At 43.7% G+C, this 19,278-nt stretch overlaps 1 protein-coding gene across 2 annotated transcripts in view; it reads right to left on the bottom strand.

Annotated features, from left to right (window-relative positions):
- ARMH3 (armadillo like helical domain containing 3) overlaps positions 1 to 19,278 on the bottom strand; it is a 185,317-nt gene that overhangs the window by 2,943 nt on the left and 163,096 nt on the right. For both annotated transcript variants that reach the window (XM_045854392.1, XM_045854393.1), the window contains exon 25: positions 946 to 1,062. In XM_045854392.1, coding sequence (XP_045710348.1) covers positions 946 to 1,062 — 117 coding nt within the window. The remainder of the gene's footprint in view (positions 1 to 945; positions 1,063 to 19,278) is intronic.

Genomic DNA, 19,278 nt, shown 5'->3' on the forward strand with positions numbered 1-19,278 from the left:
CTTACACTAATGGCTTCTCCTTTCCCAACTAACTCCCCCCAGAGTATGTCTTCCTCACCCTTGGGAAGTCCCAAATCCCAGGAATGGCGTGTCAGGGTCAGAGCTGGGCCTTGTTCGGTACAGCACCGATGGGCTAGGACCCCGCACCCCATCTCGGACTGGGCACGGAGGAGTGAAAGCTGGACTGCTGCACTCTCTGGCCCAGGGGAGGGAGGTCGGAGGGCACAGGAAGTAGGTAAAGAGGTCTGTGTGTCCTGGATGTTCACGTGCGACCATGCAGGCGAAGTGGCAGGACTTCAGGGAGGCTGAGCTTTCTCTGAGAGCAGCTCTGAGCCAAGCGCAGAAGGACCATCCACAGGGCGAGCCCAGCTCCGTGGAGAGAGGCTGCCTGGGAGGCGGAGTAGGAGGCAGAGCAAATGCTCACTGGCTCCAGGTGGCCGAGGGTGGGGGCTGCAGGAAGCTGAGTGACTGGAAAGTGGGAGTGGGGACAGGGAGCAAAGACTGGGGAACTAGATGTCGGGGGTGGCGGGGGGCGGTACGAGGACCAGGAGCCAGCTAGGGATTCAGGAAGTGACTGCATAAGGAGAAGAATCAATTACTCTCCTTAGTTTCCCTGAGGACAGGATACAGAGTGATGGGCCAGAGCTGCCACTGGGCGCACGGTCAAGCCCCAGGCCCAGCTGGAACAGTGCAAGGGCTGTCTCCATGCTTCTCACACCTCCTTAGCCTGGCCTCGGTCCCCAGGGGAGTACCTTCTCCCGCCGCCCGGTCCAGGTCTGCTCTGGGAGAGAAGCTGCACACCCAACCCAGCAGACTCCTCAAGTCTCCCTTCAGGCTTTGGCAAACCGCAGTTGCTCCCCAGATGCCCACTTGCACAGCAGAACCCAGTGGCTGGGAAAGGGCCCCCAAAGGACAGAGGTAGAGCCGGAGACGGGGCAGACTCACCAGCTCTTTGAAGAAGGCCGCTTCCTTGTGCTGCTCCGAGTAGCGCTCATACTGGTCCAGGCCGTCCTGCAGCTTCAGGGTGAGTGTGTCGTAGTTGGCTCGCACTACCTCCAGCACCTGGGGGAGGTCAAAGGCCAGCAGGGCTTAGTCCAGGCAAACTCCAGGTCACTGGGCCCCCATGCACGCCCCTTCTGCTGCCCTACCACCTGAATTTAGCCTGGGGCAATACCCTCAGGAGACCTTGCTCACTACTTAGCTCCCCTCCCCTCCCCCAAAAACTCTGGCCACAGGGTGCAGTTCCTCAGGGTTCCTGGATTACTGTCTCATCTCTTCCACTCTCCACTCTTCCTGCCCAGTCCTGCCCTGCCTCGGAGGGAGGCTGCTAACTCCGGGTGTGGTAAGAGCATGAGAAGAGGTCACAGAATAGGGAGTGTCTAAGCTCACCTACGTCCCACGTGTTCTCAGCTTTCTCTGGCCAGCTTATCACGGTTGCTCAGTGAGACTTTGCCAGGGTCTCCTTCCTGTCCCCTTTTTGGGAGCCACAGCTTTCCTCATTCCTGGGACATTCCTCAGCAACATCTGCCACTTGTTTTCATCCCTCAACGCCAACTCAGCCTTCCTATCCATCGCCTGGGTCAATCTTTTGGGTATCCCAGCCTTCGGGTATGGGGGACACTTTCGAGACTAAGCTAGAGATAACGTCATCTTTTCTTCCGATGAGGGGGTCTCTCCCCCACGTGCCTTTCTCTGACTTTCTGTGGTGGGGATTCAGACCTCCACCGACACTAGGAGCTTGGATCTCTGTGATTCCAAAAGGAAGGAGCTACTATAGCTAGTCCTGATGCGACTTTAGTTCATAAGACCGTGAATCAAAGGCAAGGACAATTAGGAAGAAAGGCACTACATCAAGTTAGAAGAAATGAGCTGGGCAGAAAGGAGGGGCCAGGAGAGGGAATGGCTTTGACTGTGGTAATCTGGGGGACAGCTGTTTTGCAACTAGATGGGACCTGGGAGGGAAGTCTGTGGCCCACGGAGGTCTCCCAGCTCGGCGGCGGGGAGCTCAGGAGAATGAGTGAGTGATGGGGGAGGCTGAGCTCCAACAGCAGATGGGCCTGAAGGGTCAGCCAGAGTCAGGGCCGGTCAGAGGGCTCAAAGGTGCCTCTGGGCTGTTCTCACCCATTTGGTCTTGTGCCAGGGCAGACTTCGCTTGGTAGCAAATACTTCTGCCTGCCAAGAATTCCTGAGGAGAGGGTATGGATGGAGGACACAGGGAAGGCTGTGTCCCGAGTTTGCAGGGGAAGGACAACCAGGGCAAAGGTACTACTGGCCCAGGCTCTGGGCTCATTACGTCCAGACACCGAGCTCCTCAAGGCAACTTTGCCTGGTTATGTACCCGAAGACCTAATCTCTCTGAGTGGCCAGTATGGGCTGGCTCCTTTGCTTCTAATGCCATGTGAAAGCTCCATCAGCAGGAGGCCCCGCGCCCAACAATGGCAGTCAGTCACCCACAAAGTGCTCCGGCCCTCTCACGCACCTGGGCTGTGCTCATGGCTGGAATATCCACAGCCACGGCCTTGGCTCAGAAGCGAGTGGCTCGAGCCCAGAAAAAGGCACAACTCCTCCAAGATGGAAGCGGCCCTCAGACACCAGGTGCAATAGAATCATGCATGCCTTCTTGAACTCTGAACGACGGGCAGCCTCAGCAATACCCACGGCCCAGCAGCCTGGGCTCAGCCCTCCCAGAGGGGTGTCAGGTGCCAAAAGACAACTACTATGCTGAAGCCCATTTCTGAGAAGAAGGTGCAGCACGTCAAGAGATGCTATGTCCCAAGGGCCTCGGGCAAGGCTGACTCCATCACTGGGGCTTTCTCTTCGTGCCAGGGCAGGGTGGAAATTCTAAGATCTCACTCAGAACAGGGACTTGTCCTTTCCCAGTAAAGTTGGCTTTTCCAGCACAGCTTAGTTCAGTTTCTTGCAGGGAGGTGAAAGTGAAGAAGGGCCCTGAACTACCAGCTCCTTGGAGGAAAACCAGGGGGCTTACGGGACTTGGTGCACGATCTCAGCTCTCCTCTGTCCGGGCCTTACTTCCTTTCGCCCTCTTTCACCCAGGGGAAGGTCGCCTTTCAGTTCCCCCAGCCCCTGCTACTTCCTGCCTCATCACTTCTCTTCAATTCCTAAAAGAAGATGACATTCCAAGCCTAGGCATGGGCTCCAGCCCATTTGGGACTTGGGAGCACCAGGGGTACTTTCCTGGTTTGGGACTGCCCTCCGTAGCTTCGGACTTCACGAAACGAGTCCCATTTGGGCCCCACACTCACTACTGGCCCTGGACTTGGCAAGAGCAGCACTTAGTCGCCGGGCAGCCTCCCAAGGCCCTTGTGCCTAACGGTCTTGTCTTAGGTTTTCCCGTAATTTTCAACCTCAGCCTCTGCCTTCCTGGACCCCACCAGGATGAGATTCCTCCCTAATCCATCAGGTAACAGTCTATCTTCCAAGTACAAACCTACCTTCTTTCATCAGCTGTTGGGCTTGTGGGTTTCCTAGAAACAGGCCCACCACCTCCGCTCCGAAGGTAGCTCCGAAGTCATTAAGTCACCTGACTACAGGTCACACGCTCTCTAAGGAGCCCGTATGGGCCCTCTGCCCCCTCGGCCCTCAGCAGACAGGAACCTAGCATGGGGCCTGATAGAACAGAACTGGGAGTCCCCCTCTCACTGTGGGATCTCAGACAATTCACCTAACCTCTCTGAGCGTATTCACCTTCCTAAAATGACACGGGAATAAAAGTTTTGAGTTCCCCAAAGTAACATACAATTGTTGAAAACATTATCATCCCAACAGCTCAGCCGCTCTTGGGACTCCAGAGCAACAGCCTTCACAGCCCATTTCAAACTATCTCAAAGATCCTGTGTGTATAAATGATTGTTCACTGAAAAGAAACATCTTCTGGATTTAACTGGAAGACAAATGGCCTCAGTTTAGAGAAGAACTAACTGGTGGGAGGGGGGACCTAAATCCCTCCCCTGAGGTCTCCTGAGGGGAAGGGTCTGACATTGGTCTTAAGGTCAGAGAGACCTGAATTTGGTCCCATCAACCACTAATTAGCTATGCAAACTGATACACATTACTCAATCTCTGAGTCTCAGTTTCCTCATCTGTACACTGGGGATGACACTGTCTACCTGCTAAGGCTGAGGTGATGATGAAATGAGATGACTGTCTAGTATCTGGCACATAATGAAGTCAGTAAGTGGTTATGAATTTTATGATGAATGCTTCTTTCTTTTGACAATGGGCATTTGATAGTTCCATTTATCTGCAGACAGTGTTAACCATAAGCTTGGAGCTAGGGCCTTGCACATCTTCATTTAGGCTATGGCAGATTCCAGTGAGGAGAAAACCTCAATCAATACGAAAACAGGCTTCCCATCATGACCCCACTGTCCTGAGCAAACTGGCAATGCATCTGCCAGAAGTCAGAGAACATCCAGTCCCCACTGCCAGCCTTACCAAGCTGGGAAGTGCAAAGGGACGCAGGTCATACTAAAGAAACACTGAACGGAGATACCCACAGAGGCCAGCCTTGCCTCACACAGGTTCCGAGGCTCTTGGCCACACCAGGATCAGGAAGGACAGAGACACCGGTGCACGAAGTTAGTTCAGAGTTGCTGAAGAGGTGTCAGACACATGCCGTCCCCCTAGCACTCACAAGAGACACTCCCCACAATCTATCCCACAGCCTGTACCCCATGTGTTTTAACAGAGGCTTCAAAATGGGAAGTAACCTTTGCTCTGAAGACAGCAGCAAAAGAGAATAGGCACGCTGGAAGAGTTCCTGGCACTGGCTACCCCACCCTAGTGGCAGAGGGCTTTGCCTTGTGCCTGAAAAATTGCTTAGTCTCAAATCTCTGTTGGACTGAATTTCCAGCACAATGAGAACTAAGGGACAACTAAGTAAAAGGATGTGACCTGACAGTAAGCTCCCGTTCATTACCTTCTTCTCAGTTTGAACACATCTTAACAAGGGCATGGCAGAATGGATCAAACCTGGTTTTGAAGAAACTGCAACTGTGGACTGTGTATTTGGGGAGTAAAGTGACATTCTTTCCCAGCCTCTCAACCTTTTGCTCATCCCTTCTGTAGGATTTATTTTCAGCATCAGGGCTGAGCCGGAGCAGCCTGCCCTTGAGGTGGCAGGCCCCGACGGAGCCTGAACTGTCAGCGCCAGAGCCACAGACCTGTCAGAGGGAGTGGCCGTCCTTGCAGCTGCTGTTCAGGGGCCTGCTCGCTGATGGGGGACCCTGCCCTCAGAACAGCCGACACAGTAAGGGAAGGTGGAGGAGGTGGTAGATAAAACAGAAGAGACCTTGAATTTCTTCCTCTTCCCTGTCTTAAAAGGTGTGACGTGGTTTCAGCCTGGCTGCCTATGCACGGGTTTTGCAGTTGACTCCAAACCAGCCTAGTGTTATTGGCTCAACCCTGTTATGTGCTTATGTCTGTGGGTATGTGCTTCACGGTGGTTTATCCTGACTCCCCATTTTGCTTGTTAGCTCCTTAAAGGCAGAACTTGGCTCTGAGGGCTTTGGTAACCTATCAGAGTGCTGAGAACAGTGCTGGGTGTACGGTAATGGCCTAACTCTAATCTTACCGTGTGACCTTGGTGAGAGATTCCTTTCCTTTTTGGTTGGGCCTGAGTGTTACTAATTTAGTCCACAACCATGTTGGATGTTTACTGTTTCTTAGGACTCCGTGAGGCCTTGTGGAAAATCTATAATGTAGCACTGGGTCTCTTTCTCCTGAGCCCCGAGAATCGAGCCGTGGCGCGGTTTCAGTGAAGAGACCAACAGCAGCAGCACGCTTGTTCCTCCAGAAGAGGGCCTGCCGCTCTGGGCGTCCACACCTGCTAGAGCCTGAACCTCAGCACGGCAGGTTCTGTCTTCCACAGGGAATCCCTGACTGGTGAGCCTGTGGAGGACAGGTCTCTTCCAGAAAGTCAGGGAGGGCAGCATCTACTTATTTATAACAGGTGTTGGAATTTCAGGTCCTAGCAAGCAGCTATTCATGGAGACATATTAAAATGAAAGGGATAATAATAACAGCTAAGGTTATCAATCACTTGCTGTGTGTTAAGCAATATGCTTGGCACTTTATATATGTTACCTTATTTAATCCTCACTACCAGGCCCTGTGTGATAAACATTAGTATTATCACCCCCATTTTACAGATGAGTAAAGTGAGGCTCACCCAGCTCCAGCCTGCTAGTGAGTGCGTGGTGGAGCTAGGATGTGAGTCCAGGCAGGCTGGCTCTAGGGCCATGGCCTTAACGATGTTATCTTGAAAATTACTAGCTATTGGTTGAAACTCTTTTTCAGGCTCCAGGCACAACCAAGTCCCATAGTGATGCACCTAGGTCTTTCCTTAGAGACATCTTTGCAGTGCTCCTTGTTCAGCTTTAACTAGTCCTGAATTTGGAAGAATAAGCAGGGATTAGGGAGGAAGAAGAATTGGCTTTTCGCGTCTGTCTCACCAGAACTTCCCTTCCAAGCAGTCCAACACCTGATCACTAAGTGAAGTCACTTGGTTGTAAGAATGCCACTGAGAGCCTGTCCTTAGACTGGTGAAATTAGAAGGTTAGGGATAAACTTTTATTGCTTCTGGGAGAAAACAGGGCTGCTTCTCATTGGAAAACCCATAACCAGTGCTGGGGAAGGTCTCGTTTGGGGAAAGCAGAGGACAGTGAGAGACTAGATTAGGTCCTTTCAGAGAAAATGTAAGATCAGAGCTCCAATTTCTGTTCAGTCTCTTGCCAAAATTATAGAGCATTCCAGCCCTAATGCCCTGAGTAGGTCATTCTCATTTTTAGGGGAAAAGTTATTTTCCTTTGAGTTTCAGGAAGTTCACCAAGTAGTAGAAGGAAAAATATTTCAGTCTTCCTGGTCGAGAAAAGGTATATCTGATTTCTATTGTCCTCTAAGGACAAGGAGAGGGAGACTTCAGTCTGCACTTACCATAAAAATTGCCTGCAGCTACTCGGACCACCTTCTCTCTGGCAGTCCCATTTGCCACTGGCCATTGCTGAAAGACTACTTTGTGCTCAGCCCTTCCTTCCTTCCTTCCTTCCTTCCTTCCTTCCTTCTTTCCTTCCTTCCTTCTTCTCTCCCTCCCTCCCACTCGTCCTTCCGTCCTGGTACTGTGTCCTCAATGAGGTGATAATCACACTTAAGACTAGAGACATCAGGATTTTTTTATTTTATTTTATATTTTTAGAGAAAGGGGAGGGGAGGAAGAAAGAGAGGGAAAGAAACATTGATGTGAGCAACACTGATCAGTTGCCTCTTGTTTGTACCTTGACCAAGGGCCGGATCTGCAACCTAGGCATGTGCCCTGACTGGGAATCGAACCGACGACTTTTCGCTTTGTGGGATGACACCCAACCAGCTGAGCCACACTGGTCAGGGGAGCACCACTTCTTTCAGAAACAGGACATTATGCTAGAGCGATGCACAGTTTAGAGGGGTGGTATGGAGAGCAAACCTGTTAGTCAGACCTTCTTGGTGCTGTGGCATAAGGATAGGTTTGTCCCAAATCTGGAATCATTGTGAGGGATGAACTTCATTTCCCAACAACTTTCTATGGAACAAAATCTTTCGTTATTTTCTCCATCATCATAATAAGCAGTAGCAGCTCAGCTCCCTCTCACTGACGGGAGAGAGAGGCAAAGGCAGTGTCTAGACTTATGCCTGGTGATGATGCTCTTGCTTATGGTTTCAGAGCTGGATCTCTCAAGCTCTCCTTTCCTGGTTTGTGGAAGAAATGGGGCCAAAAGCCATAATCTCTAACTGGTGAAAAAAAATATCTGAAGTAGATCAGATGCCAGAGGCCAGTGGGAGGAATTGATGGATATCACCATGAAAAATCCTCTAAAAGTCCTCCACCTTCTTTCTTCCTTTTAACTACTCTATCTGTTCCCAGTCATCCAGAGATGAATTTGTTCTGTGATTAGAGAGTTGGCTGAGTGAAAGTGGAACAGCCTGGAAGTGGAACAGAGCAGTTACAGTGTCTTTTGGAGGATGGGAAGTTGGCCCTGAGGTATGAGCATTCACTGTAGAAGGGATTCAGTGAATCCTTTTAAAGCCCACCCAAGCCTAGAGGTCACCTGATAGCTGTGATCAAAGAAGCCCAATTAATTGAAGGCCTTTGAATTTCAAGCTTCTAAATGGGTATTAAGTAATTAAAATGGCAACCGAAACCCGATTTCGCTGATAATGAGTTTTAGAGAGGTCTGTGAAGTTTTGTGGGTGGTTTATACCCACTAACACAGGGCGGAGCAGGGTCTTCACCTGCACCTGGTGGATGCTGATGATCCCCAGAGCTCAGAGGAAAATCACTGAAGGTCAAACATCAAACTGCTTTATCAGGTTACCCACTAGCTCCCCACAGATCATCCTCTCACTTGCTGGGAGTGAATCTGAATTGCTTGAATGTTTGTTCTCTGAGAGATCAAGTTTAACCTGTAAACTCAGGCACATGCCCCAGGTTAGAAAAGGCTGCCAGTATAGGAAGAGCACTGGACTGGGAGCAAGAAAACTGGTTTCTAATTCCAGCTTTGTGTCTTCAGGTAGTTTACAACCTTTCTGGACATCTGTTTCTTCTTATGTGAAAAGAGGGCTATGGATTAGGTATCAGATAGGTGATTTCAAAGGCTCCTCACAGAACTATTATTTCTATAGTTTTATCACTACGGTAACCCTCTGCCAAAAAGAGGTACAGCTGTCTTCCGTGTCACTGTCCTCAAATATGAGTGATGACTCTGCACCCTCCTGGCCTCCATTTTAACCACCTGAGTCATCTTACTTGAATTCATCAGATACGTTCTCTTTCCATTTTCCTTTGTTTCCATCTCAACAGCCTTCATTGATTTGGCACCTTTTATTTGCTAGATGCTATCATATATTTTTATGTTTATTTTATATATAATCCTTAATCTTCATAATATTATTAGAAAATAGTATGATGATAATGACTATTTTACACAAAGAAACTAAAGCTCAGGCAGGTCAAGGGCATATAACTAGTAAAAAACGATGCCAAAATTTGAACCCAGGTTTCTGATTCCATAGTCTCTTTTCCATTATCTCCCGTTGCAAATGTCTTGTTGCATTCCATGTGTATTTCCCACTCCATAAGAAGTCTCAGTAAGTTTCTCTATTGGTATCTTATGGTTTTATGCTCATTTGCCAGCCTGGCAGAGAGGCCATGCATGTTGCCTGGACTGGGAGTGGGCTGGTGGCACGCTTACATACTCTCCCCAGATAGGTTATACTGTAGATGTCAGGCCAAACTGAGAAGAAGGTAATGAACGCAAGTTTGCTGTCAGGTCACATCCTTTTACTTAGTCGTCCCCTACTTCTTAGTCTGCGGGAGTTCAATCCAACAGACATCTGAGACTAAGCAATTTTTCAGGCACAAGACAAAGCCCTCTGACCTCTGACATCAGGGTGGGATAGCCATTGCCAGGCAGTTTTCCCAAAGTAAAACCAAGGAAAGAAGATAATGGACTCTTTAAAGCAAAAAAGAACAACAATGTACTGTGAAACTTACAATAAAAATTGAGGAAAACAGTATGACAACGCTAGAACAAAGGACAGGAGGGGGCAAATGGAAATAAATGATTGCAAGGTGATTACATGTTATATGAAGCCATAGAACATTATCTCAAAGGTACACTGTGATCAGTTTAAAGGTGCATATTGTAAGCCCTAGAGCAAACACCAAAAAACCCCTGAAGAGGTATAACTAAAAAGTCAACAGTGAACATAAAATGAAGTACTAAAAATACTCAGTTAATCAAAAGAAGGCAGAAAAAAAATGAATGAAGAACAGATGGGAGAAATTAAAAAAAAAAAAAAAGCAAGATGGCAGATTTTAACTCAGCCATACTGATAAATTAAATGTAACACTCTAATTAATAGGCAGAGATTGTTAAACTGGATATTAAATCACAACTCAACTATGGGTTGTCAAAAAGAAATCTACATAAAATATAAAGACAGATTTGTTGAAACTAAAAAGAGATTAAAATTTTATATAAACACTAACTGAAAGAAGGTAGATTCATTATTCATTATATTAATATCTGACAAAGGAAACTTCAAAACATGGAATATTATCAGGAATAAAGAATGATTATAATGATAAAGGGGCCAGTTCATTAATAACACAATTCTATATGTATGTACACCTAATAACACAGCTTTAAAATCCTGAATGAGTCAAAAGTGACAAAACTGAAAGAAGAAATAGAAAAGTCTATTACAGTTGCAGGTTTCAATACTTCTCTCAGTAACTGACAGAACAAGTAAACAGAAAATCAGTATATATAGAAGATTCAAACAACATCAGCCAACTTGATCTAAAGGTAAATATATAGAAAATTCTACTCAACAACAGAATATATATTCTTTTGAAATGCATATAGAATATTCAACAAGACAGACTATATGCTGGACCATAAAATAAATCTCAACAAATTAAAAAAAAAAACAAACAAACCTGAAATCACATGGAGTATACTTTCAAACTACCAGGGAATTAAATAAGAAATTAGTAACAGCCCTGGCTGGTGTGGCTCTGTGGATTGAGTGCCGGCTACGAACCAAAGGGTCACTGGTTCGATTCCCAGTCAGGGCACATGCCTGGGTTGCAGGCCAGGTCCCCAGTGGGGCCACTTGAGAGTTAGCCACACATTGATGTTTCTCTCCCTCTCTTTCTCCTTTCCTTCCCCCCTCTAAAAATAAATAAAATCTAAAAAAAAAAAAAGAAGAAATTAGTAACAAAAATTTATCTGGAAAATCCCCAAATAATGAAAACGAAAAAACACACTTCTAAATAAATGAGAAAATATTTCTGAACTGAATGAAAATGAAAACAGAGCATACCAAAATTTGTAGGATGTTATTAACATGAAAATTTTATAGCTCTAAATTTTAATACTAGCAAATAAGAGTTAAAATCAATGAACTAAGTTCCCATCTAAAAAAAAAATGAGAAAAAAGTGCAAATTAAAATAAAGCAGAGGAAGTAACAAAGATGACTATATAAAATCAATAAAATGGAAACAGAAAAACAAAAGAAAATTAATGAAATGAAAAGGTGATTCTTTGAAAAGATTAATAAAATTGATAAACCTCTGGCCAGACTGATTAGAAACGAAACAGAAAACACACACATTACCTATATCGTGAATGATAAATCCTATAGGCATTTAAAGGAAAAAGAGAGAGTATTATGTGTGACTTATACCAATGAATTCAACAACCTCTATGAATGAACTTCCTCAAAGACACAAACTACATTTTAAGGCTCAAGAACAACTAGAAAACCTGGAAGTACTAGCCATGGCAATCAGACGAGAAGAGGAAATAAAAGGCATCCAAATTGGAAAGGAAGAAGTAAAACTGTCGTTATTTGCAGATGACATAACACTGTATATAAAGAACCCTAAAGATTCCACCAAAACTAACTAGAATTCATAAATTCAGCCAAGTAGCAAGATACAAAATAAATATTCATAAGTTGGTTGCATTTTTATATACCAATAATAAACTACCAGAGAGGAAAACTAAGGAAACAATTCCATTTACAATTCCATTAAAAAAATACTTAGGAATAAATTTAACCAAGGAGGTAAAAGGCCTGTACTCGGAAAATTATAAGACCCTGAAGAAGATCGAAATAAATGGAAGCATATACCATGCTTATGAATAGGAAGAATAAGCATCATTAGAATGTCCATACTACCCAAAGCAATCTATAGATTCAACACAATTCCTATTAAAAGACCAACATTGTATTTCACAGAACTAGAATAAAAAAATTTATACAAAACCATAAAAGGAGCCGAATAGTCCCAGCAATCTTGAGAAAGAAAAACAAAGTTGGAGATATCACACTACCTGATATCAAACTATACGAGGCTATACAGTAATCAAACATGGATGGACCTAAAGGGTATTATGCTAAGTGAAATAAGTGAGTCAAGAGAAAGACAAATACCATGTGATTTCACTTATATGTGGAATCCAAAGAACATAATAAACAAACAAAACCAAAACAGACTCATAAATACAAAGAACAGACTGATGGTAGCCACAGGGGAAACGGAATGGGACATGGGGTAAAAAAGATGGAAGGGATTAAGAAGTACAAATTGGTCATTATAAAACAGTCATGGGGATGGAAAGTACAGCACAGGGAATACAGTCAATAATATTGTAATAACTGTGTACGGTGCCAGGTGGGTACTAGAAATATTGGGGGAACATTCTGTAAAGTATATGATTGTCTAACTGCTGTGCTGTACACCTGAAAGTAGTATGAAATAATATTGAATGCAAACTGTAATTGAATAAAATTTTAAAATAAAATGATTACTGATTAAAAAAAAACAAGTAGAAAACCTGATTATCCCTCAATCTATTAAAGAAATTAAATTAATAAGTAAAATACTGCCCACAGAAGTATAATAATAAATGCAGTTTAAATGACAGAATCTAGGTGGTGGTTATATGTGAAAATTATATTCACATATAATTTTTCAACTTTACTGTATCAAACATACAGTAAAATTTCTCATAATAAAAAGTTGGGTAAAAAATTCTTCTCACAAAGGAAACTCTAGGTCCAGATTCCTTCACTGGTGAATTCTATTAATCATTAACCAAGAACTAATACCAATCCTTCACAAACATTTTGTTTTAAATGAAGGAAGGAATACCCCCCAACTCATTTAATAGAGCAGAATAACTCTACTACCCAAACCAGACAAAAACATCACAAGGAAACTAAACTATGAACTAACATCCCTCACAAACTGTGACACAAAAATAACCAACAAAATATTAGCAGCTCAAATTCTGTACTATATAAACTAAATACTCTATCATAATCTTGCTCTTCCTTTTCTCTTGCTCAAGAGGGGTTTATCCCAGGAATGTACGGTTGGATTAATATTTAAAATTCAGTCACAACAGTAATAGAATAAAAGCAAAATCCATGTGATCGTCTCAATATATGCAGAAAAAGCACTGACAAGATTAAACATCCATTTGTAATAAAAACTCTCAGCAAACTTGGAATAGAAAGGAAGTTCCTCAACCTCATAAAGGAAATCTATGAAAACTTACAGCTAACACACTTAATGATGAGAGACCAAATGTTTTCTCCTGAAGATCTGGCAAGATGTTTACTCTTAACCACTTTGGTATTGTACTGGAGGCCCTAGCCAGTGCAATAAGAAAAGAAAAAGAAACCAAATGCTTACAGCCCCGGCTGGTGTGGCTGAGGTAGTGCCCTGTCCATTAGGTTGTGGGTCCAGTTGGGATGCATACGGAAGACAACCAATCAGTTTCTCTCTCTTGCTCCCTCCCTCATTCCCCTCTTTCTAAAACCAATAGCATGTCCATGGGTGAGGATTAAAAAAAAATCAAAGGCTTACAGATTTTAAAGAAAGCAGTAAGACTGAATTTATTTGTATGCAATATGGTTGTGAGCAGAGATAATTCTAAAGACTCTCCAAGAAGAATAAATGAATTTATTAAAGTTGCAGGGGAAAAGATCAATTTAAAAGTAATTATATTTCTGTATGCTAGTGAAAAACAACTGGAAATTAAAATTTAAAAATACCATTTATAGTCCTTGCTGGTGTGGCTCAGTGGATTGAGTGCTGGCCTGCGAACTGAAAAGCTGTTGGTTTACCAGTCAGGGCACACGCCTGGGTTGTGGGACAGGTCCCCAGTTGGGGGTGTGTGAGAGGTAACAGGTCATTGTTTCTCCCGTACATTGGTGTTTCTCTCCCTCTTTTTCTCCCTCCTTTCCCCTCTCTCTTTAAAAATAAAAAAATAGCCCTGGCTGGTGCGGCTCAGTGGATTGAATGCCGACCTGCGAGCCTAAGGGTTGCTGGTTCCATTTCCAGTCAGGGCACACGCCTGGGTTGCAGGCCGGGTCCCCAGGTGGGGGCACATGGGGATGTCTCCATGTTTCTCTTCCTCACACGTTAATGTTTCTCTTCCTCTCCTTCTCCTTCCCCTCTCTCTAAAAATAAATAAATAAAGTCTTTACAAACAAACAAAATCTAGAAGGAATGTGGCAGGTGGAAAACTTGGACAGAAAAGACCTGTGATCCATCCCTTCCACCGAGAATATACTTTGTTCTGCGGTCTAAGGAACCGCAGTTGTGTGGATGCAGGTAGACTTTTTACACTGGGACTAGTTACTCCAGCATTTTTACCTACACATTCCAAGTCAGTTTGGGCGCATCAGTCACTTCAGCAGAACCTGCCTTAGGCTCTTAACATTTTGTGGCTCAGGTGTGCCAAGACCAAAAAGGCCCAAATGGAAGAACAGATCAAAACTCCAGAACAAACACAACTAAGTGACAAAGAGGTAGCCAACCTATAAGATGCATAGTTCAAAACACTGGTGATCATGATGCTCACAGAATTGGTTGAATTTGGTCGCAAATTAGATGAAAAAAATGAAGGCTATGATAAGAGAAATGAAGGAAAATGCACAGGGAACCAATAGTGATGGGAAGGAAACTGGAACTTAGATCAACAGTGTGAACCAGAAGGAAGAAGGGAACATCCAACCAGAAAAGAATGAAGAAACAAGAATTTAAAAAATTGAGGAGAGGCTTAGGAACCTCCAGGACATCTTTAAACGTTCCAACATCCAAATCATAGGGGTATCAAAAAGAGAAAAGGAAGAGCAAGAAATCAAAAACTTATTTGAACAAATAACGACGGACAGCTTTCCCAATCTGGCAAAGGAAAGAGACCTCCAGGAAGTCCAGGAAGCTCAGAGAGTCCCAAACAAGTTGGACCCAAGAGGGAACACACCAAGACACATCATAATTACATTAGCCAAGATTAAAGATAAGGAGAGAATCCTAGAAGCAGCAAGAGAAAAGGAGACAATTACCTACAAAGGAGTTCCCATAAGACTGTCAGCTGATTTCTCCAAAGAGACCTTACAGGTAAGAAGGGGCTGGAAAGAAGTACTCCAGGTCATGAAAGGCAAGAACCTACAACTAAGATTACTCTACCCAGCAAAGCTTTCATTTAGAATGAAAGGGCAGATAAAGTGCTTCTCAGATAAGGTCAAATTAAAGGAGTTCATCATCACCCAGACCTTATTACATGAAATGTTAAAGGGATTTATCTACGAAAAAGATAAAAATTATGATCAGTAAAATGACAACAAACTCACAGTTATTAACAACCACACCTAAAACAAAAACAAACTAAACAAACAACTAGAACAGAAACAGAACCACAGAAATGGAGATCACCTGGAGAGTTATCAGCAGGGGAGTGGGAAGGGGAGAGAAAGGGAAAAGGTACAGAGAATAAGTAGCATAAATGGTAGGTAGAAAATAGACAGGAGGAGGTTAAGAATAGTATAGGAGCCCTGGCTGGCATAGCTCAGTGGATTGAGCACGGGCTGTGAACCAAATCATCGCAGGTTCGATTCCCAGTCAGGGCACATGCCTGGGTTGCAGGCCACAGCCCCCAGCAACTGCACATTGATGTTTCTCTCACTCTCTCTCTCTTTCTCCCTCCCTTCCCTCTCTAAAAATAAATAAATAAAATCTTTAGAAAAAAAAGAATAGTATAGGAAATTAGAAGCCAAAGAACTTATATGTATGACCAATGGACATGAACTAAAACGGGGATGGGGGGCAATGTGGGTGGGAGGGGGTGTGCAGGGCAGAGGAGAATAAAGGGGCGGGGGGAATGGGACAACTGTAATAGCATAATCAAAATATAGCATTAAAAATCTGTTGTTTTTGAAAAAATCTAAAAAAACATTTATGTAATACAAAAATGAAATACTTAGGGATGGAACAAAACAGATGAAAGACAATATGCTAAAAAAGCTATAAAACATTAATGCTACCTGACTTTAAACTACAGAGAAATAATAATCAAATCAGCATGGTATAGGCAGAACAGACACAAAGACCAATGGAATAGAATTGAGAGTCCAGAATAAGAGCCACATGTATATGTGCAAATAATTAAAAAAATATATTTTATTTATTTTTTTAGAGAGGAGAAAGGAGGGAGAAGGAGCGGGAGGGCAACATCAATGTGTGGTTGCCTCTTGTGTGCCCCCTACTGGGGACCTGGCCCTGCAACCCAGGCACATGCCCTGACTAGGAATCGAACCAGTGACCCTTTGGTTCGCAGGCCAGCACTCAATCCACTGAGGCACACCAGCCAGGGCTATGTGTAAATAATTTTTGACAAAGAAGTAAAAAACATACAATGGAGAAAAGAAAGCCTCTTCAATAAATGGTGCTGGGAAAATTGGAAAACCTCATATAAAAGAATGAAACTAGACTACAGTTTGTTACCATGTACAAAAATTAATTTAAAATGGATCAAAGACCTAAATGTAAGAATTGAAACGGTAAAGTACATAGAAGAAAACACAGGTACTAAACTTACAGACTTTGGTCTTAGAGAAGCCTTTATGAGCTTGACCCCAAAGGCAAGCGAAGCAAAGGCAAAAATAAATGAAACAGAACAATATTAAACTCAAAAGTGTTTGCACAGCAAAATAAATCACCAACAAAACAAAAAAGGCGACCAGCCAAATGGGAGAAGATATTTGCAAACAACAGCTCCAACAAGGAGTTAATATCCAAAATATTCGGTCAGCCAAAAAGTTTGTGTAGGTTTTTTTTGGCACCATGGCTCTAGGAGTGCTTAGTTGTCTTTAACTTCATTCTAAACAATTTATTAGATTGTATTGTGACAGCTGTCATATCAGCAGGCATTTAAAAAAAACAAACATCACTCTGGCTGGTGTGGCTCAGAAGACTAAGTGCCAGCCTGTGAATCAAGGGGTCACTAGTTCCATTCCCAGTCAGGGAACGTGTCTGGGTTGCCGGCCAGGTCCCCAGTAGGGGCACACGAGATGCCACCACACATTGATGTTTCCCTCTATTTCTCCCTCCCTTCCCCTCTCTCTAAAACTAAATAAATAAAATCTTTTTAAAAATGATCAAAATTGGTGAATTTTTGTGCAGGCATTTTAATATTGAAGAAGATATGCAACATTTTTGGCATATTACGCTTTATTATTTCAAGGAAAATAAAAACGCAACTGAAACACAAAAAAAGATTTGTGCAGTGTACGGAGAAGGTGCTGTGGCTGATTGGACATGTGAAAAGTGGTTTGCAAAGTTTTTTGATACTACTGACATTTTGGCCAAAGAATTCTTTGCTGTCTGTGGACCAGGGCAGAGCTCCCAACCCAGGATACCAGAGAAGGGACTGAGATCCCAGGAGAATGGAAATACCGCCATTGTTCCCTCCCATCCCCGTCCCCACTCCCACCCCTACATAAAACGTCACAATCTAGCGACTGGGGTGCCCAGCCCAGGTAAACACCTAAGGCTCCGCCCCTCACTGTAACAGGAGCAACCAGACGGGAAAAAAAAAGGAAAAAAAAAAAAAAAGGAGAGACAGGGAGAGAGACATGTGTCCAACAGAACAGATCAGTCCTCCAGGACTCATCCTTTTGAGCAACCAAGAAATAGCCAATCTATCAGATGCACAGTTCAAAACACTGGTGATCAGAAAGCTCATGGAATTGGTTGATTTTGGGCACAAATTAGATGAAAAGATGCAGGTTACCATAAAAGAGATGAAGGAAGATACACGGAGGAGAGCCAATAGTGAAGGGAAGAAAACTGGGTCTCAAAACAATAGAGTGGACCAGAAGGAAGATAGAAACAACCAAGCAGGAAAGCATGAAGAAATAAGAATTCAAAAAAACGAGGAGAAGCTTAGGAACCTCCAGGACATCTTTAAACATTCCAACATCCGAATTATAGGGGTACCAGAAGGGGAAGGGGAAAAGCAACAGATTGAGCACGTATTTGAACAAATAATGAAGGAGAACTTTCCCAATCTGGCAAAGGAAATAGTCTTCCAAGAAATCCAGGAAGCTCAGAGAGCCCCAAAGAAGTTGGACCCAAGAAGAAACACACCAAGGCACATCATCATTACATTAGCCAAGGTAAAAACGAAGGAGAGAATCCTAGAAGCAGCAAGAGATAAGGGGACAGTCACCTACAAAGGAGTTCCCATCAGACTGTCAGCTGATTTCTCCAAAGAGACCTTACAGGCAAGAAGGGGCTGGAAAGAAATATTCCAAGTCATGAAAGACAAGGACCTACATCCCAGATTGCTCTATCCAGCAAAGCTCTCATTTAGAATGGGAGGGCAGGTAAAGTGCTTCCCAGATAAGGTCAAGTTCAAGGAGTTCATCATCACCAAGCCCTTATTTTATGAAATGTTAAAGGGACTTATCTAAGAAAAGAAGACAAAGAAAAAAACATGTATAGTAAAAGGACCGCAAACGCAAACTCACAATTAACAACCACACCTAAAGCAAAACCAGAAGAAACTAAGCAAACAACTAGAACAGGAACAGAACCACAGAAATGGAGATCACATGGAGGGTTAGCAACAGGGGGGTGGGAGGAGGAGAAAGGGGGAAAAGGTACAGAGAATAAGTAGCATAGAATGTAGGCTGAAAATAGATAGGGGGAGGGTAAGAGGAGTATGGGAAATGTAGAAGCTAAAGAACTTTAAGTATGACACATGGACATGACTAAAGGGATGGGAATGTGGGTGGGAGAGGGTATACAGGGTGGAGGGGAGTGAAGGGGGGAAATGGGACAACTGTAATAGCACAATCAATAAAATATATTTTAAAAGTATCTAAATCAATAAACTTATTGGTGAAAATGAAATCTGTGACTTTTACTTTATGGAAAAAACTAAATGGACTTTTTGGCCAGCCCCATATATAAAGAACTCATACAACTCAACACTAAACAAAGAATCCTATTAAAAAGGGGCAGAGAACCTCATCACACACTTCTCCCAAGAAGACATACAAATGGTGAAGAGATGTCAAAAGATGCTCAATTTTACTAGCTACCAGTAAAATGCAAAGCAGCAGATTCATAGATAGAGAGCAGGATGACAGCTAAGGGGTGGTGAGGTGAGGGGTGGAGGGATGAGCAGAAAGGAAAAAGGACTCATGGACACGGACAATGGTGTGGTGACTACACAGGGGAGGGGGCATATAAGGGGACTAAATGATAATGGAAAAAAAACAATCATTTTTTTTTATTTTAAAGAACTACAACAAGATATCACTTCACACCTGTCAGAATGGCTATTATTGACAAGACAGGTAATAACAAGTGTTGGAGAGGTTTTGGAGAAAAAGGAACCCTCATTCACTGC

This window comes from Phyllostomus hastatus, unplaced genomic scaffold (assembly GCF_019186645.2).
Source record: "Phyllostomus hastatus isolate PE091 unplaced genomic scaffold, TTU_PhHast_1.1 phas_scaffold_1066, whole genome shotgun sequence".
NCBI classification, from domain to species: domain Eukaryota; kingdom Metazoa; phylum Chordata; class Mammalia; order Chiroptera; family Phyllostomidae; genus Phyllostomus; species Phyllostomus hastatus.